General features: G+C 52.2%; 1 protein-coding gene across 1 annotated transcript in view; it reads left to right on the top strand.

Annotated features, from left to right (window-relative positions):
• The window catches only part of SH3BP5 (SH3 domain binding protein 5), a 77,864-nt gene that overhangs the window by 56,694 nt on the left and 1,514 nt on the right, over positions 1 to 19,656 (top strand). Inside the window, exons 4-8 of the mRNA XM_019436112.2 lie at positions 4,195 to 4,359; positions 12,591 to 12,721; positions 15,187 to 15,229; positions 15,936 to 16,155; positions 18,936 to 19,196. Of these exons, the coding sequence (XP_019291657.1) occupies positions 4,195 to 4,359; positions 12,591 to 12,721; positions 15,187 to 15,229; positions 15,936 to 16,155; positions 18,936 to 19,196 (820 nt within the window). The remainder of the gene's footprint in view (positions 1 to 4,194; positions 4,360 to 12,590; positions 12,722 to 15,186; positions 15,230 to 15,935; positions 16,156 to 18,935; positions 19,197 to 19,656) is intronic.

Raw genomic sequence — 19,656 nt, 5'->3', positions numbered from 1 at the left:
GTGGGCCCCCTGTCTCCAGAAATCAGGTTCCAAGACGTATCTCAGCAGCACTGAATGGAGTATATCCTACTAGCAAGGGTACGATAGAATGTTCCCCGCCTTGCGTGTGCACCTGCCTGTGAATGTGGTTTTAGAAAATGTTTTATGAAATGCCTTACAAAGAAGCTATGAACTTTGGGATTCTTTAGGAATCCCCAAAAGTTTGGTTCCTCGGGCTTATTAGTAGTAAAATGGGCTGTGAGCAGCCAGAAAGCTGTTGAGGGAGATTTGGCCAGTCTATGCTAGTTGCTGTAGTCCCTTCTGTCATGTTTACAGAATAGCCCAGCTGTATAGAAGGGAACATGTGATCACTTGGGTTTAGATTTAACCAAATGTAGCAGAAAACTGGCTTAAACATGAGCCTTTATTATATTTTTTTCTGTCATTTAAAAAGTTAGGAGGTAGGCAATCCAGGGCAGGGACCTAACTTACTTTTCTTGTATCCTTAGGAGAGTTGCCTCATGATCCAAAATGGCAGTTGAAGCACCAGCCATTGTGTTGATAACACAAATGGAAAGACAAAGAAGCCCTCTTGGAAGGCTCCAAGAGTGTCCATTTATATCTCATTAGCTAGAAGTTAGTAACAGGAGTCCTAGCTAACTTGACAGCTGGGAAGTAAGGTCTTTAGCTGGCACATTGCCTCGCCGTAAGACACAAAGGCTCTCTCACCAGGGAAGATGGAGAGAACAGACTGTGGTCCTGAAGAGCCGCCCACCATTTACTTGAATAAATGAGTAGGTAGGGAAGAGATGGAGAGATGCCATTCGGTTTCTGTGGGTCAAGTGTTGACTGAAGCCTCTGACTAGATCTTTGATATGACAAGGCCAGCACATTTCCGATACCACCACGTGGGAGAAAGAGCCTTGAGGAAAATTCAGAAACTCACAGACTTGACAGAAAGCATGTTCTTCTAAAGGCCCCTTCAGACGGGCCTCCTTTTTTCCTTCCTTGTAGAGATCCGGTTCCCTTATTTCGAACTCATCAGATGCAAGATAGCAGGCGTAAAGGGTGCGGGTCTGTGATACAGCAGCCACATTTCAGCTCGCTCTTTTGTTTGCTGGAAGAAAGAAAAGCTTCATAATTCAAATGGGGAGACCGGGGGTGGGGGGGGGGGGGCGGGGAAGAGAATTTACCCTTAAATGGTGCTGAATTGAAATACTAACATTTCCGGGACGCCTGGGTGGCTCAGTCGGTTAAGCGTCGACTTTGGCTCAGGTCATGATCTCGCGGTCCGTGAGTTCGAGCCCCGCGTTGGGCTCCTTGCTGACAGCTCAGAGCCGGGAGCCTGTTTCGGATTCTGTGTCTCCCTCTCTCTCTGACCCTCCCCCGTTCATGCTCTGTCTCTCTCTGTCTCAAAAATAAATAAACATTTAAAAAAAAATTAAAAAAGAGAAATACTAACATTTCCTTGGAAAAAACAAACACAAGTACAAATCCCACCTAGGGAACTGTTAGAATCCTGTGGGATTGATGGTCTCTTGGTGTGGTTCAAAGCACATAGGTGGTCTGTGGGGCAGGTTGGGGGTAGCTTTGAAGTGCCAGGTCCCAGTGCCTCCCCGCTTGTCCCTCAGTGCACCTAGGCAGAAGGGGGTGGGAGAGCCACCGGGGCTGTCCTCTCATGGGACTTCCATGGACTGGCCTAGAGGCCTGGGGTCTGGAGTGACGTGTCATGTGCCGAGAGCATCCACGCGTGCTCAGTTGGTCAGTTCTGTAGGACGCAGGCCCCTTGTCCCCATGTGTGGCTGAGGCACGCCTGTGTGGCCGTGTGGCCTGGGGCCACGCAGTGGTCACAGCAGGCAGGCCCCTGGGCTACTGGTTGAAGCATTAGCCGGGCGTTCGCTCAGGCCCATGCTCTTCATGTTTTTTGAAACTTTTTTTTTTTTTTTAAGTTTGCTTACGTATTTTGAGAGAGCGCATGTGAGTGGTGGAGGGGAGGGGCAGAGAGAGACGGAGAGAGAGAAGCCCAAGTAGCCCAACACGGGGCTCTACCCCACCGACCCCGGAGATCATGATCTGAGTGAAATCAAGAGTCAGACGCTCAACCGACTGAGCCACCCAGGTGCTCCTGTGTCGTTTTTGATAGCAACGTACGTATTTTAATTTTAATTCTAGCGGAGTTAACATACAGGGCTATATTAGTTTCAGGAGTACGATATTGTGATTCAGCAATCCCATACGTCACCCAGGGCTCCTCGAGATACGTGTGCCCTTCCATTTTGAAATTTTGATCCTCATCTTTGTCAAGGTCTCCTGCAGATACCGTGTCTCATGAGGCTCCTTCCTCCTGGTCCCCCCACCAAGGCTAAATTTTTCAGGTCATCTTGTCCTCCAGTCCTCCGTTCCTGCTCATTCTCTTTTCAGAAGGAGCCCTGGATTCCCTCTCCCGGAACCAGTTTCCTCTTCACACCCCGGTACTGTCTGTATCTCCCTCCCTCCAGTAGCAGTCTTCGTGCACAGCTCTTGAGGACGGTTTCTGGATGTCCGCTCCGTGCCTGTTTCTGTTCCCCGACCAGATTGTCATCCTGGAAGGTCAGGCTGGGTGTGGTGCACAGCACGAGTCCACCTCCACCGTTTGCTGAAGGGTGGAGAGCGGCACCCACAGGGTCACAGAGCTGTTCCTTGCCTCGGGGGCTGCTGTGTTCCAGGTCTGTCTTGTTCCCCTTAACCGTCTTCGCCCTGTGGTTCCCGAAGACTTCCTCTAAGTCATGTGAGACTCACTCTGGGGATGGATGGGGATGGTTGTTCCTCTTGCTCCTGAGCCCCAGGGGCTACCCCGTGGATGTCCCCGGGGTTTGTGGAACTGATCTGGTTAACCATAGGTGGTGGGTAGGCGGCTGCAACGGGCCAGCGTGTGCTTGTGCTCTGCTGGGAAATTCAGAGTGGTGGCCGGAGGGTTTTGTTGCTGGTTCCTGATGCAATCTCATGGGCCACTCTTGGGGGAGAAGTGTTTACTGTCCAAAAGAAATAGAAAGTGAGCCAACAATGTAATTTTAAATTATCTGGTAGTTTCATTAAAAAAAAAAAAAAAAAAAAAGTCGAAAGACACAGGTAAAATTAATTAAGACAGTCTATTCAACCAACGATATCTGAAATACCATCATTTCATCATGTAGTCATTCTGAATACGGAGATGGTTAACAATTCTTTTTTGGTACTAAGTTTTTAAAATTTGGGGTGCTTTAGGGGCGCCTGGGTGGCTCAGTTGGTTAAGCGTCTGACTCTTGGTTGGTCTCAGCTCAGGTCATGATCTCACGGTTCGTGGGTTCAAGCTCTGTGTCAGGCTCTGTGCTGACAGTGCAGAGCCTGCTTGGGGTCCTCTCTCCCTCTCTTTCTGCCCCTCCCCTGCTCTCGCTCTCTCTCTCTCTCTCTCTCTCTCTCTCTCTCAAATAAACTTAAAAAAAAAATAGTACAGAAAAATACCTTTAAAATAAAGTCTGGGGTGCTTTGCACTCAGCGTGGATTAAGGACCTTTGAGGTGCTCAACAGGCACGTGCGGCTGGTGGTGCTCTAACATACAGCCCGCTACGATTTGTGTCCGTCCTTCCCTCTGCCCGTCGCTGTTGGTGAGTGCGAATTGGGCGAGAGCCTGTCTGGCAGAGTGACAGCACTTAGTGGGACTTTGAGTAACTGGGGTCACAGCTCTGCTGCTCGCCCGTGTCGGGTGGCTTGGCTGGGTCTCTCAGAGCCACAGTTACCACCTGTAGAATGAAGGAGGCCGTTGGACTGCAATCCCCTGGGCCCCTCTGGCTCTGACCTGTTGGCAGGGAGCCACGGATCTGGGCAGGGATGGTGCTGGGAACTGCTGTGTCTGCCGTGGGGCATCCTTAGCAAATGAGAGCTGCTGTATGAAAGGCCACAGCCGGCCTCACCTGGCTCGTGAGGGGCTGGTTTGCCGTCTCCAGCTGACTGACCCGGCATCCGTATCTGATCTCTTGGTTCCTGGACTCTGGAAATCGTCTGCTCCTCTATGTGCTGCCTGTCCCCTTATCCAGCATTTGCGAGGCCCTGCAGGTGCCCGGCTTGTCCCCACGTGGGAAGGCAGAGATGGACAGGGCAGCCCCAGACCCTCAGGAAGCTCATCTTTTGGAGGGTGTGACAGGCCAGAGGGAGCCCCTGCCGTTTCCTGAGGCCTCATGAGGGTTCTTTCTTGCACAGGCCCAGCTAGAAGCTCAGAAAGCCACGCAGGACTTCCAGAGGGCCACAGAGGTGCTCCGAGCCGCCAAGGAAACCATCTCCCTGGCTGAACAGCGGCTGCTGGAGGATGACAAGCGGCAGTTCGACTCAGCCTGGCAGGAGATGCTGAATCATGCCACTCAGAGGGTATGAGTCACAGCCATGTGTGCCGGGGGGGGGGGGGGGGGGGGGGGCGTGTTTCGTGAGCATGTGTCTGTGTCTGCAGGTGGGTGGGTGGGGGGGGCATCTGCGTCAGTGCCTCCCCTTTGTGGGTGGGGGGTGGGAGCATCCTTCACACTGCTCGTCCATGCGATCCAGACTGGTTCTTTTATTTATTTATTTATTTTAACGTTTATTTATTTTTGAGACAGAGAGAGAGCATGAACGGGGGAGGGGCAGAGAGAGAGGGAGACACAGAACCCGAAGTAGGCTCCAGGCTCTGAGCCATCAGCCCAGAGCCCGACGTGGGGCTCGAACTCACGGACCACAAGATCGTGACCTGAGCTGAAGTCGGACACTTAACCGACTGAGCCACCCAGGCGCCCCGCGACCCAGACTGGTTCTGACGAGCTCTTTGTGCCCTGCTTCTCCCAGCAGAGGCTTGGTGCCTAAAAACACTCTCTGAAAGTCACAGGCTGTCTCTCCCTGGGGTCCTGCTGGCCTGGTACTAAGGCATACTTGGAGTGAGTCTCCCAGTAATGGGTACAGCTGTTCCTTCCCTGGTCACTTGAGTTTGTCTGGTTCGGATCCTCTCTCTGAAGGTCTTGACTGTGGATTGGCCTTCCCAGAGGAACCAAGTTGTTTTCCGGGGTCTGTTCCCACTAAGTTCCAGGAGAATGGTTGAATTTAGAATCCAAGGTGGAAAACCTTGATTAACGGCCCCAAACCACGTGGGGCCTGGACTGTGTGTGTGTGTGTGTGTGTGTATGCGCGCGTGCCTGCACGTGTCTATAACGTTGGCGGGAGGGTGGGGGCCATGGTAGATGAAACCAGAATCCAGTGGCCACTCCGGCTTGGCCTTTGGGCTCGGCTGGGATTCGAGGAGGCAGCACGGGAGCAGGAAGTGGGCCATGTATGATCTTGACCCCAATTTGACTCCTAGGTTTTGTAGCCATTATTGTTCGGGTCTTTACCAGCTCACATGACCTGCGCTCTGACCACACTGCTCAGAATCGAGACAGCTGCTCGGTTCAGCAGGACTTGATACCTTCACCTAACTCCACTGGGTTTTCTAGGAGTCGCACCGAGTGTTCTCGATACCCCCCGCCCCCCCAGGCTGACTTGGCTTGCCGCAGGATGGGTGGGTGAGCTGACATGTGGCTTTGGCGGCTGCAGCTAAGGCCTTAGACAGAGGGGTGTTGGAGAGGAGGCAGTGGGGGAGGGTAGCCGCAACTCCCCCTGGCCTTGCCACCTGTGGGGCTAGGAAAGTCAGGAGTTGGTGCCACAGCCTCTCCTTTTTCAATGTCACCTGCCACAGTTCAAGTCCCAGGGGATCTGATAATTAAAGATGGCCTTGTGCTTCCCTAAATAGAAAGCCTGACACGCAAATAAATGACTTCCAGTCAAATCAGCGTCGACTGTACCGCCTCCCTCTGAAGCCTGAGATACGGGCCTGGCTTTGTGTGGCTTTGGGCCTCCTGCCCCCTCGTGGACATGATGCCCAGAGAGCCAAACACAGGCCGAGCTAGCTTTTCTGGGTTAGCCCGTCAAAAACCCAAGTAGAAGTTGGAAATCTTGGAAGTTTACAAGCCACAGGCTGACAGATGTGGAAAGGACCAAAACAAAAAGAAGGGAGCCGGTGGGGGGGGGGGGGGGTGGTTGGTGGCTCAGTCAGTTAAGCGTTTGACTTCGGCTCAGGTCATGATCTTCCGGTTTGTGAGTTCCGGCCCCGTGTCGGGCTTCTGCTGTCAGCATGGAGTCCACTTTGGATCCTCTGTCCCCCTCTCCCTGCCCCTCCCCATCTTTTTCTTTCTCTCTCTCTCTCTAAAAACATAAACACTTAAAGAAAAAAAAGGGGGGGGGTAGCTTCTTCCAAGAAATTAGCAAAAGAGGCGTTTCCTTTTTGCCCTCCCTCCCCCCCAACTGGAGCTCAAAATCAGCCTTAATAAATCATTTCAGAAGCTATTTAATCTGTTCTTTAGAAAAGAACAAATCAAGTGTATGCTTAAAACAACAACAACAAAAGCATATATTTTGTAAGTCCCAGGGCCCTAGCATGGATGGTGAGCGGCTGGTCAAGGAGAGGTGTCCCCAGGACCTCTACGTTGCACAACTCTTGGGAGCACCGTTTATGCCATCGTCTTTGAGAATGATGCTTCTTGGGGTTGGGCAGTGCATAACTTGTGGGGCTAAGAAGGTAGTGAGGTCACACGGGCTCCTAAGGGCCTGGGAAGGGTCATCTGATGTGTGCCCTCCCTGAGGCCACTGGAGGTTTCTAGGCGGTGGGGATGACTACTGCAGATTAGCAGGTGCTCCGGGTCACAGGCTGGGATTTCCCCCCTGGAGCCGCCATTCTGTTTTCCCAGGTTCCTTCATGGTTGCACAGGTTTGAACCACTGAGAGAGAAGCAAAGTTCGAAACTGAAACCAGCAAGAGACAAGGCTCTGGTGGCAGAGCCTTCCCCAACCAAGGCCCTGCGTTGCTGAGAACCTTAACCTGGAACGGGGCATGCGGAATTTGATGGGGGTGGGGTGCAGACCCTCACTTTCTGCCTGGCTGTGGGTCTCTGTCTGGATTTAGCACTTCACGAAGTGGGGCTCGTGTTGCCTGCTCCCCAGACCTCATGGGGCTGGCACACCCAACCTGCTGCATGTTGGGTGGTGAAGACAGTGACGAGTGCAGACTGTTTCCTGCCTTGTCTGACTTCCGGATGCTCCAGGAAGCCCATTCCTTCAGAAGGAGCTAGCTTTATCTCACCCTCTTCTTCCGAGGGCAGTGCCACTTAATGGTCTAGTCAGAGAGCTCAGAAAGGTCCGCCGTCTTGAGAAAGTGGCAGTGGTTTGGGCTGCGTAATTCCCTCACCCCAGGCAATTGGAGAAATGCTGGAGTGAGTGCCCTTGTTCCTTGCCCAAGCCCATCAGTGTGTCCCCTTTGCTCCCTTCAGACTTCTTATGGTGACATGGGGCAGTTACACCTAAAGCCATGGCTGAAGCCATTCTAGGAGACCCTGAGCAACGCCAGGAGTCCCAGTTTCTCTGTTAGGCCACATGTAATGCCAGACAGGGACAAAGGGACAGTTCTCCACTCGGTGTTGGGGTCAAGAAGGGCCTTAAAAGCCACAGTGGGTGAGGCGGCGTGGCTGAGCAGGCCATACCTGTATGTAAGTGGCTTTCCAGAGGACACACGGCCTAGGGTCCCTGCTGCTCACCACTTGGGGCCTTGGGCAGCAGAGGCCCCTACAGCCTCGGCCATTTTGGCCTTGAAACAGCCTTTTTGGGAAGGGGATAGCTTTTCATCAAATGGGAGAGGAGGCCCAGCATCTGAGGGGAGAGGAATTGGCTTTTCTTTAAAAAAAAAAAAAATTTTTTATTTTAATGTTTATTTTTGAGAGAGAGTGTGAGTGGGGCAGGGGCAGAGAAAGAGGGAGACACGGAATCCAAAGCAGGCTCCAGGCTCCAGGCTCCGAGCTGTCAGCACAGTGCCCGACGCGGGGCTCAAACCCGCAAACTGTGAGATCATGACCTGAGCCGAAGTCGGACGCTCAACCGACTGAGCCACCCAGGTACCCCAGAATTGGCTTTTCCGGTTGATAGCTATTGAAAGAGAGCAGATCGGGGAAGGGGCTGTGACTTGGAAATGGGGAGGCATTAACTGTGGGTGAGCAGGCAGCAGGTGGCCTCCGGGGAGGAAAGGGCACAGGGCCAGCGTCTCGCCCCAGGTCTGGGTGCTTGGAGACTGCCTGGCAGCGGGGATCCAAGGCCTGGGGTGGCACACGCGAAGCTGGTGAGGCCAGCTGCCCTGGGCTGCCTCCCGCATGGCGGTGAGAAGCCATCTCCGTGGGCCCCCCGGCCCAGGGAGGCAGCAGAATCAGAAAACAGCCCGAGGAGCTGACCGAGGTTCTGAGAACCCGCAACCGCCCTCCCTGGGAGGACCCTGATCTTGGCTCTGGGACGTCAGGGGTGGTGGAGCGAGGGTGGAACGCTTTGGGGCTTGAAGAGGAGTTGAGAAAGGGGGAACGCGAGGCCACGAGGAGCCAGGCCAGGTAGAGGTCTTCTGGCTGGTGCGGGTGGTTCTGCAGGCGTGGGGTCAGGGGGAGGCTGGGCCCAGTGCAGCTGGCACACCAGCTCGGTGTGTGGCACACCTGCTCGGGATCCGGGCAGGATGGCCGCAGCTGTTTGAGCAGCTGTGAGCAGGGTCCCTTGGACCGTTCGGACCCAGCTGCCTGCCTGCCCTGGGCTTTCAGGAGGGGGCCAGTCAGGCACTCTCAGACCCCACGCTTCTCTCTGTCCTGCTGACCTAGGAGGAGGGGCAGAGACCTGTGTCTTTCCCCGGATCCTGAGCACAGGAGGCTGCTGGCCTGCATGCTCTCCCCAGGGCCCCCTGCCCGCTTGTCTGCCCATGCCTATCCTGGAGCGGACCCTTCGGTGCTGGTTCTAGCCACTCGGGGCCACCAGGCCCCAAGCCTTGCCGTTGGGCCCCGGTGGACGGTCGGTTCTTGAGCATTTGGGACAGACCCTGAGATGGACACACCCAGAAGTGGACACAGCCAGAGGGTCACCTCCAGGACTGAGTCCTCTCTGGGGAGAGATTTCTCAACTACCCTGAGGGAGTCCAAGACTGTTCCTGTTGAACAGTTCCTTCCTTCCAGAGCCTTCCAGCTCCAGGAGAGGAGGTGGGAAGCCCAGCACTGCCTGTCTTCCTTTGTTGAGTCCTCACGCACATCCCAGTGGGGGTGGCAGATGGGGCTTGGGGGACGTGTGTGAGGCAGGGGAGGGCTGTCCGTGCTGACCCCGTTTCAGCCAGCCCTGCTTCCTCCCTTCATAGCCTTGACCCCAGCTGCCCGCCCTGAAGACCTCTCTCGAGTGCCACCTCCGAGCTGCCGTGGCCGTCCTGACAGCCCAGACCCCCTGCTGCCTTGAACGGAGGCCGCTACTGCCGGGCAGATCTATCCCTGCTGGGCTGTCAGCCCGAGGTTTGGTCTGCAGCGTGCCCCGTGCGCACGGCAGGTGCGTGAGCGCCGTGTGTGGCTCCAAATTGAGTGGGAAGGTGGCAAAAACCCAAGAGCATGGCGCAGACGTGGGGGCAGCTCTGTGCAGAGGTTAGAGTCAGGACCCAATAGCTATCGATCCCAGGCTTGGAGGAGGGCAGGGGTGGCCCCGGGAGGCCCAGGGTGATGGCGGTGTGCACCCCAGTTCTGAGTTGCACCTGCCCATTGGGTTGCTCGGCCCGGCCCGTGACTGCCCTGGGGTGCCGAGGGACTTAGTTGTTCCTTTAGTTCGTGGCTCGCCCTGTTTCCTGTGGCTTCAGCCTTCCTAGTGGAGCCCCTGTTCCCATGCTGCCCTGCCCTCTCTTTCTCTGCCATTGCAGACCTCTCGTGCCTGATGCTGGGCTTCAGATGGGGGTGCTCCTTGGTTACCATGCAGCCAAGGCAACATGCATGGTGTCTTTCTCCCTGGAGGTGGAAGGAGGAATTCGGGGGGTTGGGGGTCTCCTCCAGGAGCTGGGGGTGGTTTTTCTGTGGGAGTGCAGATCGGGATGGGATACGGCAGACATGGCCTGGTAGGGGTGAAGCGGGGGACCGTGACACGTCTCTTCCTCAGTCTTCACTGGCTCCAAGTCCTCGGAGCTTTCTGAGTGTTTAATTTCAGACAGACTTGGCTTCTTTTTGCAGACTAGGGGCTGAGATAGACGAGGGCCTGTGTGCAGCTGGTGTGGATCCTGCTTCTGGTGGGGACCCTTCTTGTTCTGTAGCCACAAATCACAGCTATTGTGAATCGGTCTATTTAAAATGCTTTTGCCCGGTCCTTGAAGGGAACCCTGTATCGCCTCCTGTTGTAATGGGACAGTTCTCCACCAGTACAAGTCTTCATCTGCCTGATAAACTTGGGGTTTGCGGTGAAGGTTACACCGGTAAATCCTTAGCACTTACCATTTAAGACGAGGCTGAAGAGTTACTGCGGTTTCCCTAAGTGGCCAAGTTTTTGTGCACTTCGTTTCAAAATTGTGAAATCTTTGGTGTTTGAAGCCAAGGAAAAGGGGTTTCTTAGCCCCTTGGGCTTGGTTGAGAAGTCATTTTAGGGAGCATGTCCCCTCCTGCCCGCTTAGCTCAGTTCCTCATACTTCCCTGCTTTGACATGGTTTTAATTCTGTTGTTCAAAAGTATCTCAAGCATTGAAGCCTTTTGCTAAGGTATGTATATTTTTAAAAAAGAAAAGCATAACTGGTAAAGTGTTCAAAATTTTAACTCCCTCATTAAGGAGGACACTAATGAGATGTTACAGTTATTTCAAAGGAGAATTACACACACACATGCACACACACACATCAGGAATGTTGAAATGAATTTACAAACATACAAAACTGGTCAATATTTACGGGCAATCAATAATTCAGATCCATCTCTACTGGGACATAATTCATCTTCATTTCTAGGGAGAAGAATCATTTGTATTACTATTAGTTTCTACAACGTGTACAGGGTTGTAAAATACCTCCGAGACCATAAAACCCAGGATAACCTGGAAGGATACACTAGACAGGACACCCAGTAGTTTTTTTTATGCTCATTTGAGTCTTTCATAATTTTTTATGACACTTTAAACAATCTTTTTTTTTTTTTTTTTTTAAGTTTATTCATTTGAGAGAGACAGAGTGAGTGAGCACGAGCAGGGTAAGGGCAGAGAGAGAGGGGCGGGGAGGACAGAGAGAATTCCAAGTAGGCTCCACACTGTCAGCACAAAGCTGGATGTGGGGCTCAAACTCATGGGCTGTGAGGTCATGACCTGAGCCAAAATCAAGAATCGGACACTTAGCTGAGCCACGCAGGCGCCCCTAAAATCCTTCTTATGAGTAAGTGCATAAACAAACGCTCTCAGGGCTGCCTGGCTATTGACTGGAGGGGATAGTAGGGCGTCAGCAGCCTCAAGTTAAAGGCATGGTGGTGCCTCCCTAAAATTGTCCTGCTGGGGTCCGAGGGAGTGGACCCATGACCTGAGGGCCCTCTGGGCTCCACTCTGATGCTCTTCAAGTAAAAATAAGTATGGGCCTGTAGCCTGACCTCGCCCCTGCCTCCAGTTGGCTTTAATTAGTTTTAATTTTTTAAGTGAAAAATTTTTTAAGGATTTATTTTTGAGAGAGAGTGAGCACGAGCGAGCATGAGTGGGAGAGGGGCAGAAAGAGAAGGAGACACAGAATCCGAAGCAGGCTCCAGGCTCTGAGCTGTCAGCACAGAGCCCGATGTGGGGCTCAAACCCACGAACCATGAGATCATGACCTGAGCCAAAGTCGGTAGCTTTACTGACTGAGCCACCCAGCCAACCGGTTGACTTTATGACACGTGTGTGAGCTCTAACAGGAAGATGGGATAGAACTGGTGAGCTGGGCCTGTGGCCTCAGCTGCCTTTCATTTCCTTCATCCTCTCTCCTCAAGGCAGGCCTCCTTCTGATGCTTTTCTTTCGGTAAGAACTAACATTTCCGTGTGTTAGGGAATGAGCTTTCAGCCTCCTTGTTTTTGGCCATCGACGGCTCCTGATTGTTGGTTTTAAAACTCATTTTTATCAACAGGCTCAACACAATGTTTCCTCCAGAATTTCCTGCCAGGATGCTGACTGGTCTCCTGGTCACGAATGTCTGTGAACCTCAAACTCTTGATATGAATGACTTGGTACTAATTTGTTTAAATGTAACGTTTGACTCCTCTGGATCCTGGGTTCTGGTGTGTCCATTGGCTAATGCAGGATATTTGGGAAAGGGCCAACAAGCTGAGATTGCGATTGCCTTGCTATTCTGATGCGGTCATGCCTGGTTGTGCTAGGCGTGACCGTCCCTTGACATCTCTGCCGGTGCTGTTGGCCCATTTGCGAGCCCGTCAGCCCCTGTCCCGAGGCAGGAACCCAGGAGTCCATGGTGGCTACTTAGTGCCAGGAGGGAGGAGCAGGAGAAAGTGGACATCGGTTGGCTCACAGAATGTTTCAGTTTTCTCTGATTTTTCTTTCTCCTTGTTTTCTTTCTCAGTCATTGCCACAGCCAGTTTTGGCTGTTTAATCTCACCTGATAGGACTTTGCCGGAACAGATCGATGAGAAATGTGATCCTCTCCTGTTTGGAATTTAGTTTAATCTTAGTCCACTAAATCCCTCGAGGAATATTTTTTAAGAATGATGTAAGTAATACTCCAACAGGGGACAGTCTGGTCAGCTGACATCTGCTGTTGTTTGAAGGTCATGGAGGCGGAGCAGACCAAGACGCGGAGTGAGCTGGTGCACAAGGAGACCGCGGCCAGGTACAACGCGGCCATGGGCCGCATGCGGCAGCTGGAGAAGAAACTCAAGAGAGCCATCAACAAGTCCAAGTGAGTCTGGCCACGTGGGTCCCCAGCGCTGTGTGTGATTGTCCTCCTCGTGCAGCTTCTTCTCCTTTCGTGTTCTCAGGGACCCGCCTCATCAGAGCCTCCCGCCCCGGGCTGTGTCTGCCCCCCAAGTTCTGTATAACCCCCAGAGGCAGGAAGTGCTGCTCCAGGCACGACCGACCCAGGAGACAAAGAAAAAGCAATTTCAGAAGCAAACTATTGCGTGGTTCATTGGCTGGGGCTTGGGGCTGGCCTTTGGGAAACCCTGATTGTGCCCTTGGCTCTGGGGCAGCCAGTGTGGACGAGCCCTGTCCTTCATTTTACCTGTCAGCATACTGGGGAGGAGCTGTGTGGACCAAGAGCTGATGAGATGACCCAAGACTCGTTTTGATGGGGGTTTTTGCAAACTTTTTTCACTATTCCTCCTATGTATTTTTATTTTTAATTTTTATTATTTTTAACTTTTATTTTTTTAATTTATATCCAAGTTAGCATAGAGTGCAACAATGATTTCAGGAGAAGATTCCTTAATGTCCTTTACCCATTTAGCCCATCCCCCCGCACCCATTCCCTCCAATAACCCTCTGTTCTCCATATTTAAGAGTCCCTTATGTTTTTGTCCCCCTCCCTGTTTTTATATTATTTTTGCTTTCCTTCCCTTATGTTCATCTGTTTTGTCTCTTAAAGTCCTCATATGAGTGAAGTCATATGATATTTGTCTTTCTCTGACTTATTTCACTTAGCATAATACCCCCTAGTTCCATCCACGTAGTTGCAAATGGCAAGATTTCATTCTTTTTTTTTTTTTTTTTTAACGTTTTATTTATTTTTGAGACAGAGAGAGACAGAGCATGAACGGGGGAGGGGCAGAGAGAGAGGGAGACACAGAATCGGAAGCAGGCTCCAGGCTCTGAGCCATCAGCCCAGAGCCCGACGTGGGGCTCGAACTCACGGACCGCGAGATCGTGACCTGAGCCGAAGTCGGACATTTAACCGACTGAGCCACCCAGGCGCCCCTCATTCTTTTTGATGGCCGAGTGATACTCCATTGTATATATATACCACATCTTCTTTATCCATTCATCCATCAATGGACATCTGGGCTCTTTCCATACTTTGGCTATTGTCAATGGGCTGCTATAAACATGGGGTGCATGTGCCCCTTTGAAACAGCATTCCTGTATCCCGTGGATAAATGCCTAGTAGTGCAATTGCTGGGTCGTGGGGTAGTTCTATTTTTAGTTTTTTGAGGAACCTCCGTACTGTTTTCCTGAGTAGCTGCACCAGCTTGCATTCCCAGCAACAATGCAAAAGAGATAGATCCTCTTTCTGCGCATCCTCGCCAACATCTGTTGTTGCCTGAGTGGTTAAGGTTAGCCATTCTGACAGGTGTGAGGTGGTATCTCATTGTTGTTTTGATTTATATTTCCCTGATGATGAGTGATGTGGAGCATTTTCTCATGTGTCGGTTGGCCATCTGGATGTCTTCTTTGGAGAAGTGTCTATTCATGTCTTTAGCCCATTTCTTCACTGGATTTTTTTTTTGGGGGGTGGGGGAGGTTGTTGAGTTTGACGCGTTCTTTATAGGTTTCGGATACTAACCCTTTATCTGATATGTCATTTGCAAATATCTTCTCCCATTCCGTCAGTTGCCTTTTAGTTTTGCCTTCTATATATTTTTAAATAGTAATCATCTTGGGGACATGCTCCCTGCTTCATTCACAGTTGCTGGGTCTCTAAGCAAAAGAGCTTTGTAGCGGGTGAACAGCTGGAGAAAAAAGCGCTGGTCTACTCTTAATGCTCAGACACCCAAGTTCCTAAAAATAGCCAGGGTCTTTTGACCCAGAGCCGGAGGACTAGTAGAATGTTGGCATTTGTCCTCTCTCTTGCCCGTGACCTGGCCAGGTCTGCGGACCATCTGATACCTCCAGTCCTGGACAGAATTCAAGAGGACCGGTCTGAGACCCCCTCATTTTGGTGAGGGAGGGGTGGCACTATTCCCTTCCCCCAGTGACCTCAGCAGAGAAGGGAATGTGTTGAGGCAGTCCCCTCCCCCGCCCCATCTAGCCTTCATTCTCGGGGGAGCCGACGTCCTCCTTAGGAGAGGACATCTGGGCTGCCTCAGCTGCTGGGCACACCCTGTGTGGCCCTGAACAGCCTCCTAGAGAGGAAAGCGAGCCAGGGTACAAAGGCTCAGGATAAGCGTTCCCATGTGTGGGTTCCGCAGATCTTGAGGCGGGCCTTCTGTCAGCTCAGCCCCGGGTGAGTCCAGCAGCAGTGACTGGCTCATGTATCTCCCTGGCTCCAGAGCTGGGTGCGTTCTCTTCATCTGATGGCCTTGTCAGGGTTTGCTAAATCCCGGGCGGGTGGCCTGCCAGCCATAGCTAATGCCTCTTATCCGCCCTGTGCTGTCTACTGTGGCCATCTTATTCTGTTACTCTTACGGTTCTCCTTTGTGTCTTCCACAGGCCTTATTTTGAACTCAAGGCAAAGTACTACGTGCAGCTTGAGGTAGGTGTGGCCTTCTCTGGCTTTGTCGTTGATGGGATTTTTCTGCCCTCGAAGTCCCATTTTTGTGGTAGCGAGCTTTCAAATGGCGCATTTGCCACAAGAGGAGGGTGGGGAGAGACACGTCCTTGACTGAGCGTTCAGTCCTCGTCTGAGTCTGAATGGTCTTCGTCGGGTCTTCAGGGAGTGGCCTCTGAAGTCCTGTAAATCTGCCGTTCAGCCGCTTGCTGTCTCGTGCTGGGGTGGTGGCTCTCAGTGGCTCAGGGGGCCAGGGGCCTCAGCATCCCCGAGGAGGTGTGGATTCCTGAGCCCCACCCCAGGTCTACCGAATTAGAAACTGCAGGTGGAGCCCGGCCGGACGGCCGGCCGAGTTTTAAAAAGGCCTCCAGGGAATTCAGATGCAAACTCCAGGGTGAAAAACCACAGTACAAGGGCTGGAATGTGTGTTTGCCACCCACTGATGTTTCTCCGATGGGGTTTATTCTGCCAGCGGTAGTTTCTGGTTATTGGCTTGAGTCTGTCACCCGGATGGGAGCTGGGGCTGGCGTGTGGAGAGCCGGATAAGAGAAAATCAGCTCAGCAGTCGTGTCTCAGGGAGGTCGGGGGAGTGGAGTGAGTGCTGGGCAGAGAGTGTGCTTGAACCTTGACCTCGATCCCGAGGCCGGTAGGGGTTGCCTCCACTTACTGAGCCTTCTGTTCTCCTGACCAGCAACTGAAGAAGACCGTGGACGACCTGCAGGCCAAACTGGCTCTGGCGAAGGGCGAGTACAAGACGGCCCTGAAGAACCTGGAGATGATCTCGGACGAGATCCACGAGCGGCGGCGCTCCAGCGCCATGGGGCCTCGGGGCTGCGGTGTGGGGGCCGAGGGCAGCAGCACGTCTGTGGAGGACCTGTCGGGGAGCAAGCCTGAGCCAGACGCCGTTTCGGGTGAGCTGGGGGCTCGTGTGCGCCTGGGAGATGACGCAGCCTGTGTGGTCTCCTTCCGGGCCCGTCTCGCCGATCGTGGAAGGGCCTGAGAGTTGGGCACGCCTCAGGGCTCTTTCTGGTGGCTTCCCACATCTTGTGGAACACTGTGTTCATCAGGGTGCTACTGAGTGTTCCTCGGAGTCAGGATTCTGTGGTGCCTAAGTTCAGAAAATGTTACACTTTCACCCCTGACGTTCGGAGTACCTATCAGGACATTCAGGGCTCTGAGAAGTACTGCAGGAAAGAGGAGTTGCCTATGAATAGGGACCGTGCAATCAGATTTGATTCAAATCCTGGCTTCCCCGTAGTCCATGATGTGGGCAAGGGCTTAGCCATGTCTGTTTCTTTACCTGTAAAATGGGGACTATGAGTGTCTGCTACCCACTGTGTAGACGGGAGGCTGGCACCCAGTAAGCAGTCTGAGAACGGTGGCTCTCACTGGTGTCTAACTGTGGAGACCTTTTTTCCCCAGGGCCACTCCTTGGGAAACTGATACAGACGTTTGCTGTGCCCCTCCCCCCATTTATTTTTCATCATGATAAATGTACTCTTTAATCCCCAGCACCCCCCCCCCCACCTCCCCTCTGGTAACCATCAGTTCTCTATAGTTGAGTCTGTTTCTTGGTTTGGCTCTCTCTCTTTTGTTTTTTTTTTTTTTTTTTTTCCATTGCTTATTTGTTTTGTTTCTTAAATTCCACGTATGACTGAAATCATATGGTCTGACGTCTTTTGCTTAGTGTTACATTCTCGACCTCCATCCACGTTGCGAGGGGCAAGGTTTCAGTACTCCGTTGCGTGCGTGTGCGCATCTTCTTTGTCCATTCGTCAGTCCACGGACGCCTGGGCTCTTTCTACAATTTGGGTATTGTTGATAATGCCGTAAATATCAGGGTGCGTGTATCTGTTCAAATCCCTATTTCTGTGTCCTTTGGGTAAATACCTAGTAGTACAATTGCTGGACCACAGGGTAGTTCTATTTTTAACCTTTCGAGGAAGCTCTATACTGTTTTCCACAGTGGCTGCACCAGTTTATAGTCCCACCAGCAGTGCACTTTTTCTCCTCCTTGCCAACACTTGTTTCTTGAGTTTTTGATTTTAGCCCTTCTGACGTGGACGAGGCGATACTTCATTGTCCTTTTGATTTGCATTTCCCTGATGTCGAATGACGTTGAGCGTCTTTTCGTGTGCCTGTTGGCCATCTGTGTGTTTTCTTTGGAGAAATGTCTGTTCATGTCTTCTGCCCATTTTTAAAATGGATTATTTGTCTGTTGGGTGTTGAGTTGTATCAGTTCTTCATTTTTGGATACTAACCCTTTACCAGATATGTGATTTGCAGGTATCTTCCCCCATTCATTAGGTTGCCATTTAGTATTGTTGATAGTTTCTTTCGTTGTGCAGAAGCTTTAATTTTGAAGTAAACCCAATAGCTTATTTTTGCTTTATTTTCCTTGCCTCAGGAGACCTATCTAGAAAAGTGTTGCTATGGCCAATGTCAGACATTAGTGCCTGTGGTCTCTTCTAGTATTTTTATGGTTTCAGATCTCACGTGTAGGTCTTGAATCCATTTTGTGTTTTTGTGTATGGTGTAAGGAAATGGTCCAGTTTTCCCTGTGTGAATTAAGAAAACCTTTCCAGATTGTCTTTGAACACTGTCTGTCTTTCCTTGTCTGTGGAATCATTCCTCTTGGTGCTCTCCAAAGTTTTCCTTCCTCAGGAATTTTTAAATCCAGTCAACAAATGTTTAAATGCCAGGCCCAAAGGAAGGTAAAGGAAACTAAAATTTGAGGGTCAGTGATGTGTGAGGTACTCTAATACTCATCCTTTCATATGGAGAGGAAGATGAAGCTCAGAGAGGTTAAGTAACCTGACCAAGACTACACAGCAAGTAGCGGAGGCAGGATCTGAATTCAGATGGGAGCCTGTTTTCTGTCCTCAGCGTTACAGTACTTCTCGTTTATGGTAGTCCTCTAGGGGACGCTACCGAGGCTGTTTTTAAAGATGAGGGAGGAGGGAAGACGAACACGAAAGCTCTAATAAGCAGGCTCGTGTGCAGGCTGAGGGGAAAACAGTTAAAGGTTGAAGTGGCTTTCAAACCACAAGAATGACCTGTCCTCTGGGCCTTGGTTATTCTGATCCACAAAACAAGCGAGGCACCAGCCACAGAGCATTCATTGTAAAGGAGTTTTATCCTTTTGCAGCAAATGGTGACCCAGCTAGTTAGGCCCCGAGTGTGTCTTTTATGCACGTTACCTGGAAGATCACAAAACCCCAACAGACACTCCACACGGGACTGTTGCTTCTAGCAGCTCCTGCTTCTACCGTGTGGAAGATGAAAGCTGCTAAGTCTGACTGGCTTTGTTCAGTACACATCACACGGCGCCAGCTGCCTTCCCGCGTCCGTGTGGCTCTGTGAGGGGGCCCGGGGTGGAGAAAAGCCCCTGATCTGTGGCTGAATTCATCTTCCACTTTTAGGTCGTGTCTTCAGGTAGCAGACGCTGACTTCTAGGGCAGGAGCTAGAAAGTTGTTGCAAGGACACGGACTATCCATGGGATCCAGCCGCTTCCCTTCAAGTTGTTTTATAGTCCGGTCACGCAGGCTCCGGCGGGTGCGCGAGGCGGCAAGGATCGTGCAGGCCCCTTGCCGTGTGGCGCTGCTGGCCAGCAGGGGCCACTTCTGGAGGTGTTGAGGGAACCGGGCGGCTGTCGGGCAGAGCCCTGAGCGGTGTTCTCTCTCATCCTAGTGGCCTCCGAGGCCTTTGAAGACGACAGCTGCAGCAACTTTGTGTCTGAAGATGACTCGGAAACCCAGTCTGTGTCCAGCTTCAGTTCAGGACCAGCGAGCCCGTCGGAGATGCCCGACCAATTCCCTGCGGTTGTAAGGCCTGGCAGCCTGGATCTGCCCAGCCCCGTGTCTCTGTCAGAGTTCGGGATGATGTTCCCGGTGCTGGGCCCTCGCAGCGAATGCAGCGGGGCCTCCTCCCCAGAATGTGAGGTAGAACGAGGTAAGTTACCGCGCTCTCGCCGGTAGTGCCCGTGCCAGACGACTCACTGCCTGGGCGGCCAGACCCCTGCACCGTTCTAGACCTCTGCCGGCTCTCAGGACCCCCGGCGCTGTGGTACGGGGCCCTGTGAATGTGCTGTTACGCGGTCGGTATCGATCCCTGAGACGCCAGCTGCCGTCCTGGGGGCTCCCGGCTCCGCTCCTGAGCTCTTCTTAGAGTACACGTTGGGTTCTGGGTCTGTCATCATAGCCGTCCCCTTGACGAACACAGGCCGGAGAGGTTTGTTTTCCAGCTGTTAGATGAACGTGACAGATCATCTCTAAAGCTAAGGAATATATAAGATGCCTTGAGCAGTAATCCCACGATGGAGAACGCTCTGTGACAGGCACGGCTGGGCAGCGCTGGGAGATCCCAGAGGGCGGAGTTGGCTCAGGCCCAGGTGACTCTTAGAACTGTCAGT

The sequence above is a fragment of the Panthera pardus genome, unplaced genomic scaffold, assembly GCF_024362965.1.
Source record: "Panthera pardus isolate Hobbes unplaced genomic scaffold, ASM2436296v1 HiC_scaffold_16, whole genome shotgun sequence".
Taxonomy (NCBI): domain Eukaryota; kingdom Metazoa; phylum Chordata; class Mammalia; order Carnivora; family Felidae; genus Panthera; species Panthera pardus.
This window is presented reverse-complemented; position numbering and strand designations above follow the sequence as displayed.